General features: G+C 39.4%; 1 protein-coding gene across 1 annotated transcript in view; it reads right to left on the reverse strand.

Moving 5' to 3' along the window:
• The window catches only part of CUBN (cubilin), a 263,014-nt gene that overhangs the window by 233,970 nt on the left and 8,738 nt on the right, over nt 1-20,306 (reverse strand). Inside the window, exons 4-8 of the mRNA XM_027847860.1 lie at nt 11,341-11,485; nt 10,854-11,032; nt 9,242-9,407; nt 8,738-8,954; nt 6,543-6,673 (exon numbers count right to left, since the gene is read on the reverse strand). Of these exons, the coding sequence (XP_027703661.1) occupies nt 6,543-6,673; nt 8,738-8,954; nt 9,242-9,407; nt 10,854-11,032; nt 11,341-11,485 (838 nt within the window). The remainder of the gene's footprint in view (nt 1-6,542; nt 6,674-8,737; nt 8,955-9,241; nt 9,408-10,853; nt 11,033-11,340; nt 11,486-20,306) is intronic.

A 20,306-nucleotide genomic window follows, 5' to 3' on the forward strand; every position in this document is an offset into this window, starting at 1 on the left:
CCCCCCCCCAAAAAAAGGCCAAAGTGCATCTCATCCTCTGCTCAGCATGTTCAAACAAGCTTTTCAAACATGATACCCAATTATTTGGGCTAAGATTAACCACTTAACCACTGTGGGCCTCTGTTTTCTTATCTTTATAAAATGAGGAAGTTAGACAACACAGGGCTCAAAAGTTCCTTCCAACTCTAAATCTATGATCCTATGATTCTTTTTCATTTTACTTTTTGAGAAGAAACAGGAAAATGCCCCTCCCACACACATATACCACCTCCACCATGACCATTATACTACCTCCATAGGAAGAAAAAAGGTTGCCTAACTAAAAATTAGCATTTTAGAACTATTATTAATTAGCTACAATGTGGACTATGACTGTACATTCATTTTCTCTTTAATTTTTCCACTTGAGAGATCATCAAAACTTAAACAAATCTAGCCATTAAAAAGTTGTGGTGAAAATAAGCAAATCAATAGCCAAGGAAAGTGGCTATCTACCAATCTGGGTCAGCAGTGAAGTAGGGAACCGGGGAGGGTACTATCAAGCTGGTTTTATGGAACTTTTTTATTCCTCTGGAGGAGTAAAGAATATACTAAATTAATTAAATTAAGTAATGCTCTTAAAGCTGGGAGATGCTAGGGCCTCGGTGAAAACAAAATAACCAGAAAAACATGGGGTTGAACAGTAGAGAGATGACAGACATAAAGATTACCAAATATTCTAGAAAATTTTACCAAAGAGAAGCGGATTGTAAGCTCTTTTAACAGAAGATGTTGAATCAGAAATCTAGAAACAATCCAGGAGATTATGGAGACCAACTATCCCATTTTATGGTTAAGGAAATCAGAGAGATCAAGTAACTTCCCCAAGTCATGCAGCTGGCCCCTAAGTCTCCTGAAGCTCTGTTGAGTACCATGTGTTTTACTGTCCCCTGAACAGGCTCCAAAGAACTTTTCAACTGTCTTTCACAAGACTCGTCTTTACCCATTTCTACATTCAAGGCAAACTGGACTAATTCTTAGCTGTTCTGTGTAGCTGGTGCTCCAGCCCCATCTTCCCATACCAACGCACAGGTCACACCCTCCCCCGCGTGCCTGCACAGTACTGTTTCCTCATCGCCCACTTTCAGAATCTTCATCTTCCTTCAAGGATCACCAGCTCAGGTATCACCTCCTCCATGAAGCCTTCCCTGATTGCCCCAGTTGCTAGTGTTCTCTCTTTCGTCATTCAAATTTCCTTGTTAGTACACTGTTCCTCGTACATGTTGCACACCCCCAGTCCTGTTAGAATGTAAGTTCCTTGAAGGCAGGAGGCTTTGGTTTTGCTTTTGTACTTATAAAGCTACTGATAAATATTTATGGAATTTAATTAATTGAATGAATCCAAATCCACACAATTTCAACATCTCTTTGATGATTTCATGAGCATTTGTGGCCCAAGTTACAATCTGGGTATTTAGAGTCAATAATGAGAATACTTACATGAACTGATCCAAGTTAAATTTTTATCTCTGAGGATTGCGTGTGCATTAACAAAAATTATTAGATGATAGTGAAAAATGAGGAAGCAGGGAGAGTCAACAGGGCTATATGGGCTCTGGAACTGCCTGGATGTTTTCCCATGACGTCGTCCCTTTTTTTCCTTTGAATGAGCCATAGAAGGGCCTGCTTCTGTCCTCTACCCAGCAACACTGAGCGGAGGACCACAGCTGCACCCATTTCATCCTTATCTGAAGTTCCTTAAAGCAGCGATGTGGGAGACGGAAGCAACAGCAGGAAGGCTTCACCTCAAGTGAGGAGACTAGTCCTGGCTCAACCACTAATATTGTGAACTTCTATAGCTCATCTAACCTCTCTTTGTTTTAGTTTCCTTGTGTTTAAAAGGAAAAAAACTTGGGCTCATGATTGCCACGGTCCCTTCAAATTCCAAAATGTTCATTAAAACTATATTACAGCATAATAAAGTTGGCTGAAAGGGCAAGAGTAGAAGATGAAGGCAGTTGTCTACAACCTAGTGTCCATTCCCCTCCCCTTAGCCATCCCTAACCAGAATTTTTGCTGAAATCTGGTGGGACACAACCAAGTATAACTTTGTAGGTGAAGGGAATCTTCCGCATTCTCTATTTTCTTCTCTAACTTTACATTAGAGCAAGAATTCAATCTCCTATGCCCCTGCCTTAACTCTAAAGGGTTCTAACCCAAGGGTTCCTAAACAGAGATCCACGGACACCCCACTCCCACCCTGGGATCCATGGCTGGACCTCAGGGAATCTGCTGAAGACTTGGATGGGAGAAAAATTATATCTTTATTTTCACTACCCTCAGACTGAAATTTAGCATTTCTATCAGCTGTTTAAACCATGATTCTGAAAAGAATCTCTCTCTCTCACACACACACACACACACACACACACACACACACACGAGGTTAAGAATGCTTATTCTAAAAAAAAATTAGGAATTGTAGAGTGTAAACACTTAATATGTGCCAACCATACATCATATTCTACATCAAATCACTGTCAGATTAGAAAAGACTGAACGAGATCCTGTTACAATTAAAAATTCGCTCATGCTCTAAATCAATACCTTTTTCAGGATCGGTCTCAGTTATTACCAACTCCTTGGGTTTTCACACTAACATTTTGTTTGTTAGTGACTTCCTTCCTATTTTCTCATCACATCTTGGTAGATGAAGGTGGCTGGGAAAGACACACTTCTGGAGGCAGAACCCAAAAGGTGGGCAAGTAAAAGCAACAACCAGAAACAAAGGTCTTTCTTAAGTCCTGCACATACTCTCAAGAGCTGACACACACACTCACCTTCATGCTGCCTCAGCTGGAAAAGTAAATAGAACAAAGTGAGGAAACAGATTCTTCTTTTAAATATTCCCAGGAAAGACCTAGGCAAGGAAATTCATACTTGTTCTGCTGAGGAACTGGAACTACCAGCCAAATACCACAATTTCCACTGTTACTCTATTTTAATGATGCTTGGAACTTGAAACTAGTAATGGGGAGAGACAGGACTGATTGGTTTTTGTTTTGTTTTTCTATTACTAAGACACTGTTTAGATCTAAATAACAGTCTGTAGCAAGAACAACAGTAGAGAAAAAAGTACAAGAATTTCCCTAAATGCGAGATCCTCAGAGCCAGCCAGGCAGGGCCTAGTCTCAGGCCTATGAATCTTCCCTTGGCTGCAGACTCCTGTTGCACACTTCTGTAGCTCCAAGGTTACCCACAGCCACCGGGAAATATAAAAGAGGAGGAAAGGAACTGTGCCTGGGATTTCCCTGGTAAAAGAAGCACCCGGGTAAGGAAACTCCCTCTACTAATGCAGTGTGGTGCCTTCAACTTAAGAGTCCAAGAAAGTTGCCTGGCCAGTATATGTCAGAGGTAAGACTTGAACCCAGGTCTGCCTGGACCGACCTTCAGAATCTTTAAACTACATTCATTTTGGTTTCTGAGGTCTCTTTGCTCTGTCCTGCCCCTACAGCCTTCCTGTCTTGTCCCTTTCCACCTACAAATGCTTGCAAGCTCCCTGGCCTCCACCCTATCTCTGTGACTTGTAAACCCCTGGCACCCTTATGGTGCTTACAGACTGTGAATTTATTTTTCCGATCCCAGGCCCTCCCTGACCAATCGTCCTTCCCAGCTGCTCAGCAACTTCCAGAAGAAGAGAAAATGATCTGTGTCCTGATGTGGAAGAATGGCCTATGGTCATGCAAGCCTGACCTCATACAGGTTCCAAAATTCACTGCTCCGGCTGTTTCTGAGAATGATTTGCCTGTGGCTTTTGGGTCAGTCAGGCAAAGGCCGAGCTTACAGCAGCCAAACAGGCCTATATCAAGAAAGGGACTATGAGCAAATATGCTATTTGCCAAGTAATAAAAATTGCTGGACTCATCACAGTCAGAAGTGCTAGTCTTGAGAGAAGGAAGGCTAATGAATTAGAAGGAACATTATGTTTGCTGCCTAAGGGTTTTCTGCCATTTGATTGATTGATTGTCCTTTTTTTCCTGTTTTCTCATTTGCTTTTCTCTTTTATGATTCTCCCTTGCCTTCCTCTTCTTGCCCTGTGCTCATACTTCTGCAGAACATTTTTAAACATTTATTAAAATAGCTTTCTGAAGCTATTCCAAGGATGTTGCTTCTAACATCTATTCTAAGATGTTTCCTGACCCTCACATAGTTTCAAAAATGCTGCCTTAAAAACTATCGTAAAACTGCCAGACTTTTAAAATTGATCTGGAGTTACTTCACAAATTGGCATGTTGTTACATATGCTTTCATGCTGAACTCAAGGGGTCTTGTTCCAAAACTGAGAGTTTATGAGAGATTTATAAGAATAAGTGCCATTCCCCAGTTGGTAAATTGTCAAAGGAGATGAACAGGCAGTTTTCAAAGGAAGAAATCCAAGCCATATGAAAAAATACCCAAAATCACTAATAATTAGAGAGACGCAAATTAAAACAACTCTGAATAACCACCTCATATCCATCGGATTGGTAGAGTTGACAAAAATGGGACAAATGCTAGAGGGGCCATAAGAAAAAATGTATCTTAATGCATTGCTAGTAGAACTGTGAACTAGTCTAAATTTTCTAGAGAACAAATTGTAACTATGTCCCAAAAGCTATTAAACTGTGCATACCCTTTGACTTAATGAAACTGCTACTACAGCTGTACCCCAGAGAGATCAAAGATCTAAGAGGAGAATGATCCATATGTACAAAAATATTTAGAGGAGCTCTTTTTATTGTGGTAAAGAAACAGAAACTCAGGGAGTATCCATATATTGGACAGTGGTGGAACAAGTTATGATATTGTGCTGTAAGAAATAAAGAAGGGGACAGTTTCAGAAAAACCAGAGAAGATTTGTATGAACTTATGCAAAGTAAATTAAGTAGGACCAGGAGAACAATATATATATACATATATGTATATATATATGTATACATATATGTATATCTATATGTATACATATATGTATATATAACTTTGAAAGACTTAGGAATTCTGATCAATACAATGACCAAACATAAATCCAAAGGGCTTAAGATGAAACTTGATATGAATCTTCAAATACAGAGCTGATGGACTCAGATTTTCTGTATGTTGGGGAGTTTCTTAGGGAAAAGGAAGGGGAAAAATAGATGATGTGGGAATTTGTTTTGTTTGACTATATTTTTAACAGTTTTGGTTTTTTAGCCTTTTCAATAGGTGGAGGAAGTAGACATGGGAGGGAAAAAATTTGAAATTGAAAATAAAATTGATTTTTTAAGAAAGTAGAGTTTATTCATGCATCAAATTAAAATTGTGTTCTAACCCAGTATCACAGATCTGAAATACAAGTACAGGATCTACAATTTCCTCATCAGAAAGAGAAGTCCTTTCCTCCAGTGCAAACACAGCCCATCTGAAAACTTAGTAAATAAGTCCTAGAGAGTTCCCTGAGGCACAGAATCACAGAATTGGAGAGTTATATGCAAAAAAGAATCTCCACGTGCCATCAAAGAAGTGGGCATCCAAACTCTGAGACCTCCAAGGAGGGAAAGTCAGCAAATCAGGCACATAGGGAGGTACAGTGGGGAAAATGCTGGGCTTGGTGTCAAGAGATCTGGGTTTGAATCTTGGCTTTGATATTTACTACTTGTGCCATCTTTAGTAAGTGTAAGTCACCTGACTTTTCTGAGGCTCAGTTGCTTTATCTATCATAAAGAGATACTTATACTGTGCCTTCATAACAAGGATTTCGTAAAGAAAAGCCCTTTGCAAACCTGAAAATACTATAGAAATGTGAATTTTTCTCATAACAAGATGACTTGGCCCCGATTCCTCCATCAAATTCCTGCCAGTCTATTAAAACCCAACTCAAAGAACATCCTCAAAAAGTCTTCCCTAATCTACCCAACCAGTATTGATCTCCACCCCTTATCACCACCAGACTTCACAGATCATTTTGCTTGAGCCCACTTCATTAATATACCCTGTATTTTGCTTATTCTAGCTTTTCTATAATGAATGCATCCTCCTACTAGGCCATAAGCAGCATGACTAAAGAGACTATGTCTTATCTAACTTTTGTGTACCCTCCAGTGCCTAGCAATCTGTTTAGAAGCTTAATAAACAAATCATATATTTGAAGTTAATGAGGATTTTAGAGTTCATCTAGTCCAAGGGCTTTTAATCTTTTCTGTGTTATGAATCCTTTGACAATCTAGGTGAAGACTATAGACCCCTTTGCAGAATAACATTGTTAAATGCATAAGATAAAATTCAAAGGATCACAAAGGGACTCAATTATATTGAAATAGTCAACAATTTTTTTAAAGTCTAGTTTACACACCACCCCCCCTCCCCAGATCTAGGCAAACCCCTTCATTGTAACACAAGGGAACTGAGGTCCAGAGAGGTTAAGCCCAAGGTCACTCACGCAATAAATGGAAGAGCTGAGATTTGAACCAGGTCTCCAACCCAACCCTGTTATTGAATAATGAATATTGGTAATGGATTACATATCACTCAGAGTTCAACAGAATTACCTTGTGAAGCTCCAATTGAGGTGTAAGTCACTGAAAAGCCTTCATAAGCTATGGCAGCATCAGTCACTAGTCTTAGCATCAATGTGTTGCTGCTGCTCACGAGTGATGGGGGCACTGATTTTCCACAATACCTGTTTTCCGGGAAAATAAAGATATCCAGTATCCAGTACTGATTTTATGTCATTGAATAATTCACGTGGGCATTTTAATAACTGAATAATTTCAATGAGCTTGACTATTCCCCTAAATCTCTCGACAACAACTATCTACATTTCCAGGTCAACCAAATGAAAAACTGTATATAATTCTGCTCATGATTAATTCCCTGAAGTTGCTGGCCTGTCTATTCTTGAATGCAGTTTGCTTCATGGTCTATGGATACAGGTTTTGTGTGTGACTGGACCAAGACCAACTCTTTGGCTGAAGGCCATCTTATCTTAAAGCAGGCCCGGGAGAAAGGAGTCTGACACAGTCTGTCGACTTCTTTTTCCTGTGGACGATCTCCATTTTATCCTGTATATACTTCGTGTGTATGTGGTCGCTTGCATGCTGTCTTCCTCGTTAGACTGTGAGATCTTTGAGAGCAGGAACTGGTTTTTCCCATTTTTGATATTCCCAGGACTTAGCACAGTATCTGGCACACTGTTATTATTGTTCTTGTTCTGTCATTCAGTTGTGTCTGGCTCTCCAGGACCCCATGGATTTTTGTCCATGGGGTTTTCTTGGCAAAGATATTGGAGTGGTTTGCCATTTCTTTCTCCAGTGTGGCCCCATCTTACAGATGAGGAAGTGGTCTTACCCACGGTCATACAGCTAGTAGTATCTGAGGACTCATTTGAACTCAGATCGTCCTGACTCCAAGCCTGATACTCTATCCAGTACCACCTACGTGTCTGGCACATAGTAGGAGCTTAATAAATGCTTGTTGACTTGACTTGAAACTAGGTATCCCAAATTAGAGGATATCCAGCAAAGGGGAGAAGGAAACCCAAACCGAAAAGGAAAAATAAGACTTAAGTGGATGGGGAAAACTTTTCTAAGGGAAAACCTAAGAACAGCTCTCAGGAAGAAAGAAAAGTGGGTTCAGCACATCAGTTCATTCAGGGCCAATACTCATCCATTTAGGATCTTCAGGAAAGGAAATGTAAGTGGATTTGCTAAGAGGTTTTAAAATATTATTGCAATTTGGGCTGTTCATCTTAAAATGACACATTTCTTAAAGTACATGGATAAGGGGCAAAGTAAGGATGGACTGGAAAAAACAAGGAAATTTAGAGGCAGTTGGTGGCATAGCAGATAGAGCACTGGGTCTGGAATCAGGAAGATCTGAATTCAGATCTAGCCTCAGAAACTTACTAACTATGTGACCCTGATCAAATCACTTAACCTCTGTCTAATTCTGTTTTCTTAACTGAAAAAATGTGAGTAATAATTGGGAAGCTTACAGGGTTGTTTTGAGGATCAAATGAGGTCATATTTGTAAAGCACTCTGCACAGTTCTGGGCACACAGTAGGTGTTTAATAAATGTGTGTTTCATTCCTTGATGGGATAAAGAAAAGCAAGAAGAAAAAGAAAGGTGGAAGGAGCAGGGAAATAGGGACTGAATAAAATAAATATTAAGAACCTAAAAATAAAGGGTAACTTTAAAAAGGATACAAAAAGAAACAAAGTTTGAAGTGGGGAGTAAAAAAAGGGAGGAAGGGAGAAACATCAGTGAAAGTGTGAAGAAATAAAAAGCAGCAATGTGCCTCATTTTACCCTTCCCTCACCTCAAGAAACTATCTCTTGTGTGGACACAATTCTTAAAACTGTCAAAGACAGCTCTGAAATTGGAACAGAGGGCTGCAAGTCAAGTATGGCGTAGGGGCAGAAATATAACCAATCAAATGGATGTTGCCTCATCCTTTTGTACTTGAGAACTAAGTCTTATATCAATCAATCAATATTTATTAATTGCCTACTATGTGCCAGGCACTGTATAATTCTTCTCTTACCCAGAAACACCCAGTCAACATGTATTAAGTGCCTACTATGTGCCAGGTACTGTATAATCCCTCTCTTACCCAGAAACACCCAGAAAGAAGAATGGCGGTCTCACCAGATTTTTATATGAGAACTTGGCTTTCATATCTTTCACCAAATGTTATCTGAACGTACAAACTCCTTACAAAAGAAGAAAATAAAAAATAATCACCTGCCAAGAGTTTTTCCCATGCTTTCATCATAGACTTCAAGATAGTCACTGGTGCAATTGTAATGGAAATCCAGATGGAATATTTCGAATGTTAGCCGGATCCGGTAACCAGATTGGACAGAGATTAGCCATGTGCAGTTAACACCATGTGGATAGATATTGGGATGACCAGGACTGCTAAAATGTCCAGATGAAGCAGTAATAACTTCCCCACATGCTGTTCAAGTTCAGAAAACATCTTGTCACAAGAAATGATCAACAAACTTTCAGAAGGAAACAACCTGAGTGAACTAGTTAAAAGATACAAAGATGAAGATCTTTAATCCTGTCCTTTTGTTAGGGACTATCTAGTAAGCATTGATCCAGGTACTTATTATATCACCTGGTGCTCTGTCTTCTTACTCCTTGCCAGGATCATGAGAAGATTTACAACACTTTACAAATTTATTCATTCAGTCACAGCATCAGCAGAAACAAACTTGAGAGGCAAAGGAAAATTCTTACCCAGGTCTGCAGCACTGAACTGAGCTAGGAAGCCAAAATTTGTAGAAGACGCACTTTTCCTGAATCTGACATAGACAGTATTGTATGTGGAAGTTACTAATCCAGGACTGTCTGTACCACAATACTTTCTGTCATGACAAGAGTCCATACTGAGGCTGTTCCCAATCTAGAAAGAAAGAAGGAAGAAAGGAAAGAAAGAAAATAAGAGAGAAAGAAAGTAAGAGAGATAGAAAGTGAGAGAAAGAAAGAAATAGAGGAAGGAAAGAGAAAGAGGGAAAGAAACAAAGAAGGAGAGGGAAGAAAGGAAGGAAGCAAGGAAGGAGAGAAAGAAGAAATACAATCAAGCTTTAAGGCTTCTTAAATGCTTAGCATTTAAAAATTAAATGTACTGTTTGAAAGCAGAAGTATGACTGCACTCAGAAGTTGATAAATATAAACTTTCTTCATTTTCATATTTGTCAAGATAAACACGGAAGGGGGGTAGGTTTTATTTGTTCTTTACTGTAACATCATTGGTGTGGGGAGCTCCTAGAGAGGAACTCCCTCCACCAGGACATCCCAACACTTCCTCTGGAATGTAAAGTCTTAAACAGTTGCCTGAGTCACCAAGAAGTTGAAAGGCTTGCCCAGGGGCATCGAGCCAATACATGTCAGAGGTGGACCTTGATCCAAGGTCTTCCCGACTTCAAGGTCAGTTATCTCTTGTCTTTATTCCGCCATGCTGTCTTCCTCTTATATAGGGATATCAACTTTAATACTTTAATATTTCAATGAACTGTGATTTAGTCAATTTGATTCATATCCACAACCAAATAGTAAACTCTGACCCTTAAAATAAAAAGGAAACAAAAGTTGGAATACAGGGTTTAAAAAAAAAAAGGAGAAACATAGGAGAAAGTAAAAAGAAAAGAAGAAAGGCATCTGGTTGAAGATATAGCTAGATGTCAAGTGAACATGCCTAGAGATTGTACTGTTTATTAGGTGTCAGTTTTTGAAAACTGATCTTAAATAATAGCCCCAGACATTTGTTAGCTGTGTGACCATGGGCAAGTCACAACCTCTCTGAGACTCTGTTTTCTCATCTGTAAAATGGTGAACATGAAACATTCAATCCCTACACTCCACCAGACCCCCCCAGAAGCACTAAAGAACAAACAGAGGACAAACATGCAGAGCACATTACAAACTTTAAATCACTATGTCAATGCCAGCCATTATTTCTGCTATTAATAATAACACACTGGGACATCTTCCTAACTTCTCCAGAAGTCAAATGGATAAATTAGATAGAACCAAATAGTAATACAGTCAGATAAAATGCATAATTTTTAAGGATTACATTGTTTCCTATGTTGATTCTTTCTTTTTTTTAAAACAGTGCAAAAGTAATGCTGTGGGATAAACAAAAAAATTTTTTCAAGATATCTTTAACAAGTTTTTACTTGGCACTGTATGGGAAAAAGGTGACCTACATAACTATCCAAGTGTTTAATAATTACTAATTCTATTTTCTACTCTTGTCTCTTTGCTGTACCTGACTAGAGAGCAACACATCCTACTTTTCTTTAATGAAATGCATGTTTCCAAGGTTCCCCAACCTTAAATGAGTTACCTTAACATAATCAGTGTCACAGCTGGCAGAGGCACCAATCTGAAAATCAGTGAAATTAAGGATGATGACTTGGCCTTGGGGTTGACTGATTTTCCAGTCACAGGTTTTTTCATGAGGGTAGGCATTGGGATGGAAGGGTGTGCGAATGATCCCTTCTCCTGTTAGCTCACCCCCACAAGCTACAAAAAGAAAACCAATGGTTAACACTTGGCTAGGGACTGGCACTAGTTTCCATTAAACTTTTTTTTAAAGCAAAAAACTCTCAAGAGCAATATTGGAGATATGCTTGATTTCAGAATGGTGGTCAGCTTGTGACTGGATATTAAGACCTAGACATACAATAACCTGGATATTAAGATGTCCTCATCTATAAAATATGGTTATTTTCCATAATTTGAGATTACATAATAACAAGATTCTTTGGAGAAATTGATATCTTAGAATTAGACAAGCTAGAGGTCACAATTCAAGTCACCAGTTTTCTTACCAACTTGGTAAGTGGCCTGGAAACTGGCCTTTTGTACTGAAGGATCTGACTTAAACCTGACCCAGATGCTGTTGGAAATGGAGTATATGGAGGCAGGAGTCTTGCTCTCACACAATTTTTCAAGTAAGGTTTCACCATCTAGAACCTAAACAGAAAAAAAGAAAACAGTTGTTTCTCTTAAAATGCAGAATTCTATTGGTATTAACAACTTTGTTTATGGTTGTAGTAAAGGGAAAATGACAATTTCAGATTTGGGATATGGACATAACACCATATTTGAAATCAATCTGTGATAATGAAAAGCCGCCCACGACTCATTATAACAGCAACAACCAACCAAACAGCCAGCATTTATTAAGTGTGTGGGATACACATACAGAGAAAGAAACAATCTCTAATATCAAGGAATTTACATGCTACAGGAGACTCATGAAGTAATATATGGGTATGTAAAGAATAACTATAAAGAGGATAAATACAAACAAATACAAAGTAGATACACACAAGACAGTCTGGGATGAGGGCGCCAGCACTTGGAGGAGGGGTTCAAGAAAGGACTTACATAGAAAATAGTGCTTGTGTCATATGATACAGATAGACCGACAGGCAAATGGACAGACAGATAGATATAAATATATATAAATACACACACATCCCTGATATTTAAAATTATGATCAGTCTGGGTCCTACCTACCTTTCCAGACTTATTTCACATTACTCCCTTTCATATGGGGTAGTTACATGACACAATGGATAGAATGCCAGGCCTAGAATAAGGAAGACTCCTCTTCCTGAGTTCAAATCTGACCTCAGATACTTATCAGCTGTGTGACCCTGGGCAAGCCACTTAACCCTGTTTGCCTCAGTTTCCTCATCTGTAAAATGAGCTGGAGAAGGAAATGGCAAACCATTCCAGTATCTCTGCCAAGAAAACCCCAAATATGACTGAAAAATAACTGAACAACCATTTCATATACTCTGTATTGAACTATTTGCTATTCCCCAAACTTGTCATTTCCTTTTCCTCCTCCATGTCTTCCTCACTTCTTGTACAGGATGTCTCCTCACTTCCACCTCTAGGAACCCTTACCCACCTTCAAAGCTTAGCTTACCTGCCACCCACCATGGGGAGCCTTTCCTGAATAGCCCAGTTGCTACTCTCTTACTTTTTATATTATCTCATACTGATTTATCTGCTGTTTTATATACTCCTTGACAACAGGAACTGGTTTTTGTTTTGTTTTACTTTATCTCTTTTTTTTGTATTCTCAGAGCCCAACACAGTGACTTGAATGAAGCAGAAGGTTAATCAAAGTGTGTTGGCTTCAACGCATTAGATCTTTGGCATACATCTCTCTCCTTCTCTCCATCTGTGTGTCTACATAAGTCTTCTTTGGTATATGTGGTTTTTTTTGTCTTATCTGTGTGTTACCTGATGTCTTCATTTGTGAATATAGTTATTCCTTCCAAATTACGGGGGTTAGGAAATTGGTATCCTTATGATCTGGAAAATCTGCATAAAAATTTTTGGCCCTCCCTTTGTACCAGAGAATAAGTCTGAATTACTACAGTATTAAAAGATAAAACATGTTAATATTATACAATACTATACATATGATGTATGCGTTTATGAGTTTCCAAACTTTTTCTGTATCATCTGCTGGCCTTCGCGTGCTATCTGCAGCTTCCACAAAATTCCCCCCAAATTTCCATTTAATTTCTTATGCCAACCTGTGATATATCAAAACTTCAATGGGGTAAGTCGTGATGTGGGAGGGATAACTGCATATCTGTGTCTGCCTCTCCCTCTTTGTCTTTTTCTTTGTCTGCTCCTCTCATTTCTTTCTTTTTCTTTCTTCTCCCTCTCCTACCATCTGTCCCTCACCCTTAACTGAATGTTACACAGGACCGTCTACTTTTTTTACTCATATTCATTGAATAAGGTTTGTTTTCACTGTTTTTAACTGAAAAAGAATGTAATAAAGCATTTTAAACCTTCCTCATTCTCTTAAAACTACTAAAATAATTTCTTTTTCACTTATGAAGCATTATATTACTTTTCTTTAAGTCAGTAGCCATTGATGGGGGAAAAGTGCCCTATGCCTGGTCTACTGGAAATACCTGTAAATAGAATTACCTATCGAATATAGCCATTTCAATCACTTTAACACCTCACTGGTGACAACACAGTATCACTGAGCGTAATCATCTGGAAACTCCAAGTGTTTTGTAAATCCTCCGAGACAAAGAAGAATCAGCCTTCTTTTCCACGGATTCATCAATTAACTAACTGAATTCCAACCTACTTGTTCAGATGGCATAAGGTGTACTGTGAAATGGTAAGGATCAACTGCTCTTCCTTTCTTTTAAAGACCAGCTCACATCCCACCTCCTCCAGGAAGCCTCCTCCAACTCGGCTAGCCCACACTGACCTCTCCTTTTTCTGAACTCCTTTATCATTAGATTATTTTAACTGCAAAATTTAGCATTGAACCCTATGCTGTCTTATCCTTGAATTGCTTCTCATAATTAAATGTTTCCTTGACAAATAGATTATAGGATCTTTCAAGGTTAGGACCTTTCCCTCAGTCTTTAGACTGAGTAACAATGCAGTATTGGCAAAAATAATTAATGGTGGACAAATATTCTGTGATTCACTGATTTGAATGTACTGTGCATCCTTTCAGATTTTCCTGCAGGCCATACAAATGACTATGGAGCCTAGACAGCTATGGAAGGAGAAGAGAGACTAGAAAATCTTGCTGTGTTCTTCGCATATCATTAACTCTTTCCATGACTACAAAGTCCCTCTCTTTTTCAATTTACCCATTAAAGAATGATGGGAAAGAGGAAAAATGGCCATATAGTATCAGAACTTGATAAAGTGAGGGTGTCCCCTGGGCCTCAGATAATGAAATTCAAGACCATTAGCAAGCAGAAAGACAGCTGCAGCCCAACTGCTTTAAAAGAAACTTATAAGCCCCTAGGGTCCCAAACCCTCAGGTTACAATTGATTTTGGCTGCATCTCTCTCACTGTGGGGATGCAATCTTGTTAATGCTGAAAGACTGTATACTCCTGAGGCCTCTGATATGGCAATATCTTAAGCACAACCCAGTGGATCCAACAAAAAAATGAAATCTCTTGAGGACCAGGCAGAGGAAGTAGCCCCAAAGCAGCCCCAGCACACTCTGCATTTTCTCATACACTATTCTTCTCATACAATACTCTTGGGTTTTAGAATCTCCCTTCTTGTCTGTCTCTAAATACCTGCATCAAATACACACTATTTCTTAGAAAGAGGCTCATAGAAAAGACTGTGGCTGCTCACTGACATTCAATGACATATCTGTTCCTTGCTACTGATCACATTTTTTATTATAGATTTAGAGGTGGATGCCACCTCAGAGATTAGCTAGTCTAACAGCCTTCATTTTACAATGGGGAAACAGAGACTCGCAGAGATTTAAGTGACATGCCCAAGGTCACTCAGCTAGTCTGTGGCAGAGTCAGAACTTAAACCCAGGTCCCCTGATTTTACTCCCTCTTCCCTTCAGCTCAAATGCTATCTTCTACATGAAGTCTTTCCTTATCTCCCCAGAGGCTGGTGCCCATCTTCCCAAATCCAACTTGGATTTTTTTTAATGTATATTCCATATTTACAGGCAGCTCTGTTTTGGCACAATATATGCCTTCCCAAAATGCACGGCATAATTTATGGGGAAAATGGGATATGGAACATAACATTCAAAATCTTCAGTGACACACAAAAAAGAAAAGAATCTGATTGAAATAGTAGCACGGTTTTATACATGTTAAATTGTTAAGAAATACATAATTATAATAAATAGTGGCTCTTCTGCTTGGCCTGCATCCTGAACTTACAGGACAGAGGCCAGGGGGGAAGCAGGTGGGGATGGAAAAGAGCTGTCCTTCTCTGCTCACAAGTACTACGGCACCAGAAGATGCACAATCAATATGGCATTTTACTTTGACCAAAACGTAAAAACTGTGGAAGCAGGAACTGTAGTAGGAAGTAGCTTGTGTGAACTGCAAAGTGGTACTGTTTTCTGCATTTTCACTGTTTCTCGCAGAAGAAATCATAGAGAAGCACATAATGCTCAAAACGTTACCCAATATATCAATCACACTGGAAAAAAAATTATTTTTAGTTATAGGTCATTTCCCTTCACTTTTGTCTTTGCATTCCCGGCAGTCAGTACAATGTCTAACGCATAAGAGGCACTTGATAGAGCTTGTTGATTGAGTGATTGATCAGAAATGATAATGATAGCCCAGAACTAGAATCATGAGATCTGAGATCTCAAAGGAACCTAGTGGTTATTTAATCCAGCCCATATCTGGTTATCCAGATCTTGATGGGAAATGACCAGTGGTTTATGCTTCAAGGGTCCTGTGAATCAGGGCCAGTTGAAGACTTTGGAAATCACTAACTAGCCAAGACTCTCAGCCTCAGAGTACGGGATACATCAAACAGTCATGATTTTGCATTTATTTCCTCTGTAACTTACACACAATTGCCTGAGGTACTAAGAGGTTCAGTGATTTGCCAACTTCAAATAGCCAGTAGGCCCCAAAGTGAGACTTGAACCCAGGTCATCTAGATTCTGAGATTGCCACCCTGTGCTCTACCCTATTATTTTCATAATAATGAAAAACTTTTAGAACATATTAACTCCCTATAGAGAGGGCTCAAAGGGCGTATTAGACTGAAAAAAAGCATTCACCCCAAACTGATAATATGATGCAGCTGGCCCAGTGTCCAGCAACCAATAGCACCTGGAATGGGCATAATATCTAAACTCCACTTTTGTTCTTTAGTTAGCATACACATCTCCCCTTTCCCCAGATACCTTTGAAAGCCTAAACATCATGGTCCATAGGCTTTAGAGATCATCAATTTTTTTTAGATGATCTAAGGGTCATCTATTTTAATCCTCTCATATTATAGAAAAAAACAAACTGAGATCCTGCCACATATACGTCACATAGGGAATTTGGATGTAGGACCAAAATTCAAGCTGAGATACTCTAACCCCAGTCTTTTCCTCTACAACCCATGGTCTCTTCATACCCTTGTCTTAGTGAGCTTGGTCATGAGTTTCTGCCATGAATTCAGACTCTTTAAAAAAAATTTGGAAATAATTGTTAGGTTCAGACATGACAGCAGTTAAGCTTTGGTTGTTCAGTAGAAGCCCGTCCAAAGATATGTTTACAACGTGTTATCCGCAGCATGGGAATCCAAAGAGGGAAACCTTTTCTGCTCACTTCCTAAAGTCAACAATAACAAATGAAGTAATAACCAGAGGCCCAAAGGGTGAGCTGGGACTCTTTGTATTACAGTGACTCAAAATTAACAGCATGTAATAGAAAAAATACTGGACTGGAAGGCAAGACACCTGGGTTCTCATCTCTTCTCTACCATGAGTTAACTACATAATCTTGGACAACCCATAATTTTTCCAGACTAAGTTTCCTTCATTTATAAAATGAGGAGGTTGAAATAATAAGAATTCAGATTCACACAGTGGTTTAAGCACTTTCTTCATGATAAACCTGTAAGGGATACAGTGAAAAATATTATTATCTTTACTTTTTGATGGGGAAACTGAAGTTCAGAGGAGTCAAGAGACTTGCCTGTAAATGCGTGGCTAGTGAGTATCAAGGCTGGCATCTGAACAGGTCAGTCATTCAGATTCTTCTTGAACATTTCTAGTTACAGGGAACTCCCCACTTGTGAAGCAGCCCATTAAACTATCAGATGGTCCTAAATGTCAGAAAGTTCTTTCCTTATATATTGACCTGAAATAAGGCAACCTCTGATTTCTACCCATTGGTCCTATTTCTATCCTCTAGAACAACACAGCCAATTCTCTGTTCCACAGGACGTCGCTTCCAACATCTGGGGACAGCAATCGTGCTCATCCTCCCCATCCCCCACTACAAATAAATCTCTTTCGTAATAAACATCACCAGTTCCAGCAATTGTTCCTCATAATGTCATATGACATGACGTCAAGATCTCCCAGTATCCCATTCAGCATTACCTGAACATCGTCTAGCTTGTCGTTGTGCTCCCTTAAATGGAACTGGAAATAACGGTCAGTGTGGTTCTGTGGAACGGATGTTAGCTACAGAATCGGCAATTCTGGGATCAAATCACATGTTACTACCTGTGTTACTATGGGCAAAGCACTGAACCCCTCTTGGCTTCAATTTCTTCATCTATAAAAGGGGAGGATTGAACTAAGGTCATCAAAGGTCCCTTCCAACTGCAAATCCATTAGTCTTTATTATTATTTTTTTGAGACAATCAGGGTTAAATGACTTGTTCAGAGGCACACAGCGAGTAAGTGGCTGAGACCAGATCTGAACTTAGGTCCTGCTGACCCGAGGAGTGGTCCTCTACTCCCTGTGCCACCTAGTTGCCCTTCCCCCCAAATCTATTATTCTTTATTATTATTTTTTTGAGACAATCAGGGTTAAATGACCTGTTCAGAGGCACACAGCGAGTAAGTGGCTGAGACCAGATTTGAACTCAGGTCCTGCTGACCCGAGGAGTGGTCCTCTATTCCCTGTGCCACCTAGTTGCCCTTCCCCCCAAATCTATTATTCTTCCGACGATACTCTCCAGGCATAGACTGACCGATGGAAAGCAGAGGAGTGCTATTACTTCCCTACTTCCATTAAGGCAACCTTGCTGTTGTTCTTTCCGTTCAGTTGTTCAGTCGTGTCGGACTCTTTGTGATGCCAAAAAGATTGTATAACCTTGTTTAGAGACCATCTCACACAACAGAACCTCCGCAGGTAATTTTCACTGTTAAGTCAGGCCTGAGTCAACCCATACTTTTGCAGTTATTTTTTGGCTGAACATTAAAAAACTGGAACTTAAGATTTCAAATTTATCCCTACTACATTCCATTTTGTGGACTAAGACCCACAGCTATGAATGACATTTTTGAATCCTGATTGCTGGCCAACCCAGAGCTGTCCCACTTGGTCGCATACCTGATGAGCATGCTATCTACATCTTCATCTGATTTACTGAGGAAAGCATTGAACAGGACAGGCTTATGAGAAGAACCTCAGGCATAACTTGAGGGACTTAAGCCCAAGCTGACACAGATCCATTAATCAGCAATGCTTGGAAATGGTGGTTCAATCAGCTTTAAATCCACCTAAACATACTTTCTTCTTCTCCACCTTTCTCTGTAGTTTTAACATCACTATCATGAGTGATGCTGTCAAACTCCTTAATGAAAACCTGATAATTTATTAGTAACATCAAAAAAAAAAAAGAATGTGATCATTCTTGGTGTGATTCATTCTTAGTGAAATGATGATGATGGCGATAAGGATAATTCATTTATGTAATACTTTCATGTTTATAATGACAGTCCCTGCAACAATCTTATAAAAATGGTTTTCATTCTCTCAGTTTCTAATGGCGAGGGGTTGAATGGAAAGAAAAGGTAGTAATAATGATTCAAAAATGTAAGGGCGACTGTAACACTTGTTTTTAAATGTACAGAAGAAAAGAGAAGGAAGTTCAGAAGGAAGCAGATAAGTAGTACAGTTGTGAAAGTCTCGTGTGGAATCTATCATATACTTTTTTTAAAAAAGCAAACAATATGAAATGGAAATTCATAGTTCAATATAGAATTTTCATTTTTTATTAATATGTGGAAATGTCCCTTTTTTTGGTGTGTTAAGTTCAAAACTTTAAAAAGTCTTAATTAAAAACAAACGTGACAGTGGACAGTACAAAAATTACCTTGACTTTACAAACGAGAAAACAAAGGAGAGAAGCCAAGTCAGGGGCGGAGAACTGATTTGTTCTGTGAAGTTTGGATTCAGGCAAAGGGCTGCACTTGAGGACCTGGAGGGCCACAGGTGGCCTCGAGGCTGCAGGTTCCCCACCCCGAGGCTAAGTGCTTTGCTCCAGACATCCCCTCTTCTACAGAGAGCACCTCCACCTTCCCACGAGAGCAGGTTTTTAACCTTAGCGTCATCCTGCTCTTCCCTCTCTCTCATTCCCCACATCTAAACAGTTTCCAAGTCTTAGGATCATAGGACCAGAGATTGAGACCTGGAAGAGACCTCAGAGGTCACAGAGCCCAACCTCTTCATTTAACGGATGAGGAAATGGGAAAAATTCTATGATTTCATTGTGTTGATCAGCTTCCTTCAACCCTCAGAAGTAGAAATGTTTCCCTGTGAGGCTTGGGCTCATTTAGGTCACTAATGTAAAACTCAAATAGAAATGGATCTCTGTGGGTGGTATATTGATTTAGAAAACTACAAATTAATATTATCTATGTTGGCATGTATTTTGTTAAACATCTCCCAATTACGTTTTAATCTGGTTTGGCAAAATGTGGGAGTTTTGTGGGAAGTAACTTTAACAACTCTGACGACGGAAAACGTTACGAATGAGTACCACAGGGTACTGCAGTGTAATATTCTCCTTAATCTTTTGCTTCTTTTGAATTATGATAGTTGCACATTGCAATGACTCCTGGGGTGGCGTTTTCCCAGTCCAGATCTGCAGAGAGGCAGTATGGTGTAATAAATACAGAGATAGCTATGGAGACAGGAAGCCCTGCGGTCAAGACCTGCCTCAGACACGTCCTAGCTATGTGACCACGGGTAAATCACTTAGCTTCTCAGTTCCTTAGACGACTCTCAAAGAAGCAGATATCTTCAACTCGATGTGTTCAAAACTGAACTCAACTTTCTACCAAAACTTCTGCCTCATTATTGTTAAGGGCACTACCATCCTTTCAGTGCCCTGGTTCATGACCTCGAATCCTCAGTCTCTCTCCCCCAACATGTCCAGTCCGTTTCCAAGTCTCGTCCATTCTACCTCTGCACCATCTCTTTCCTATCTGGCTCCTCATCTCTCTGACACTGCCACTAACCTGGTGGAGGTGCTTATTATTTCA

This window comes from Vombatus ursinus, unplaced genomic scaffold (genome assembly GCF_900497805.2).
Source record: "Vombatus ursinus unplaced genomic scaffold, bare-nosed wombat genome assembly UNPS02005459.1, whole genome shotgun sequence".
Lineage (NCBI taxonomy): Eukaryota > Metazoa > Chordata > Mammalia > Diprotodontia > Vombatidae > Vombatus > Vombatus ursinus.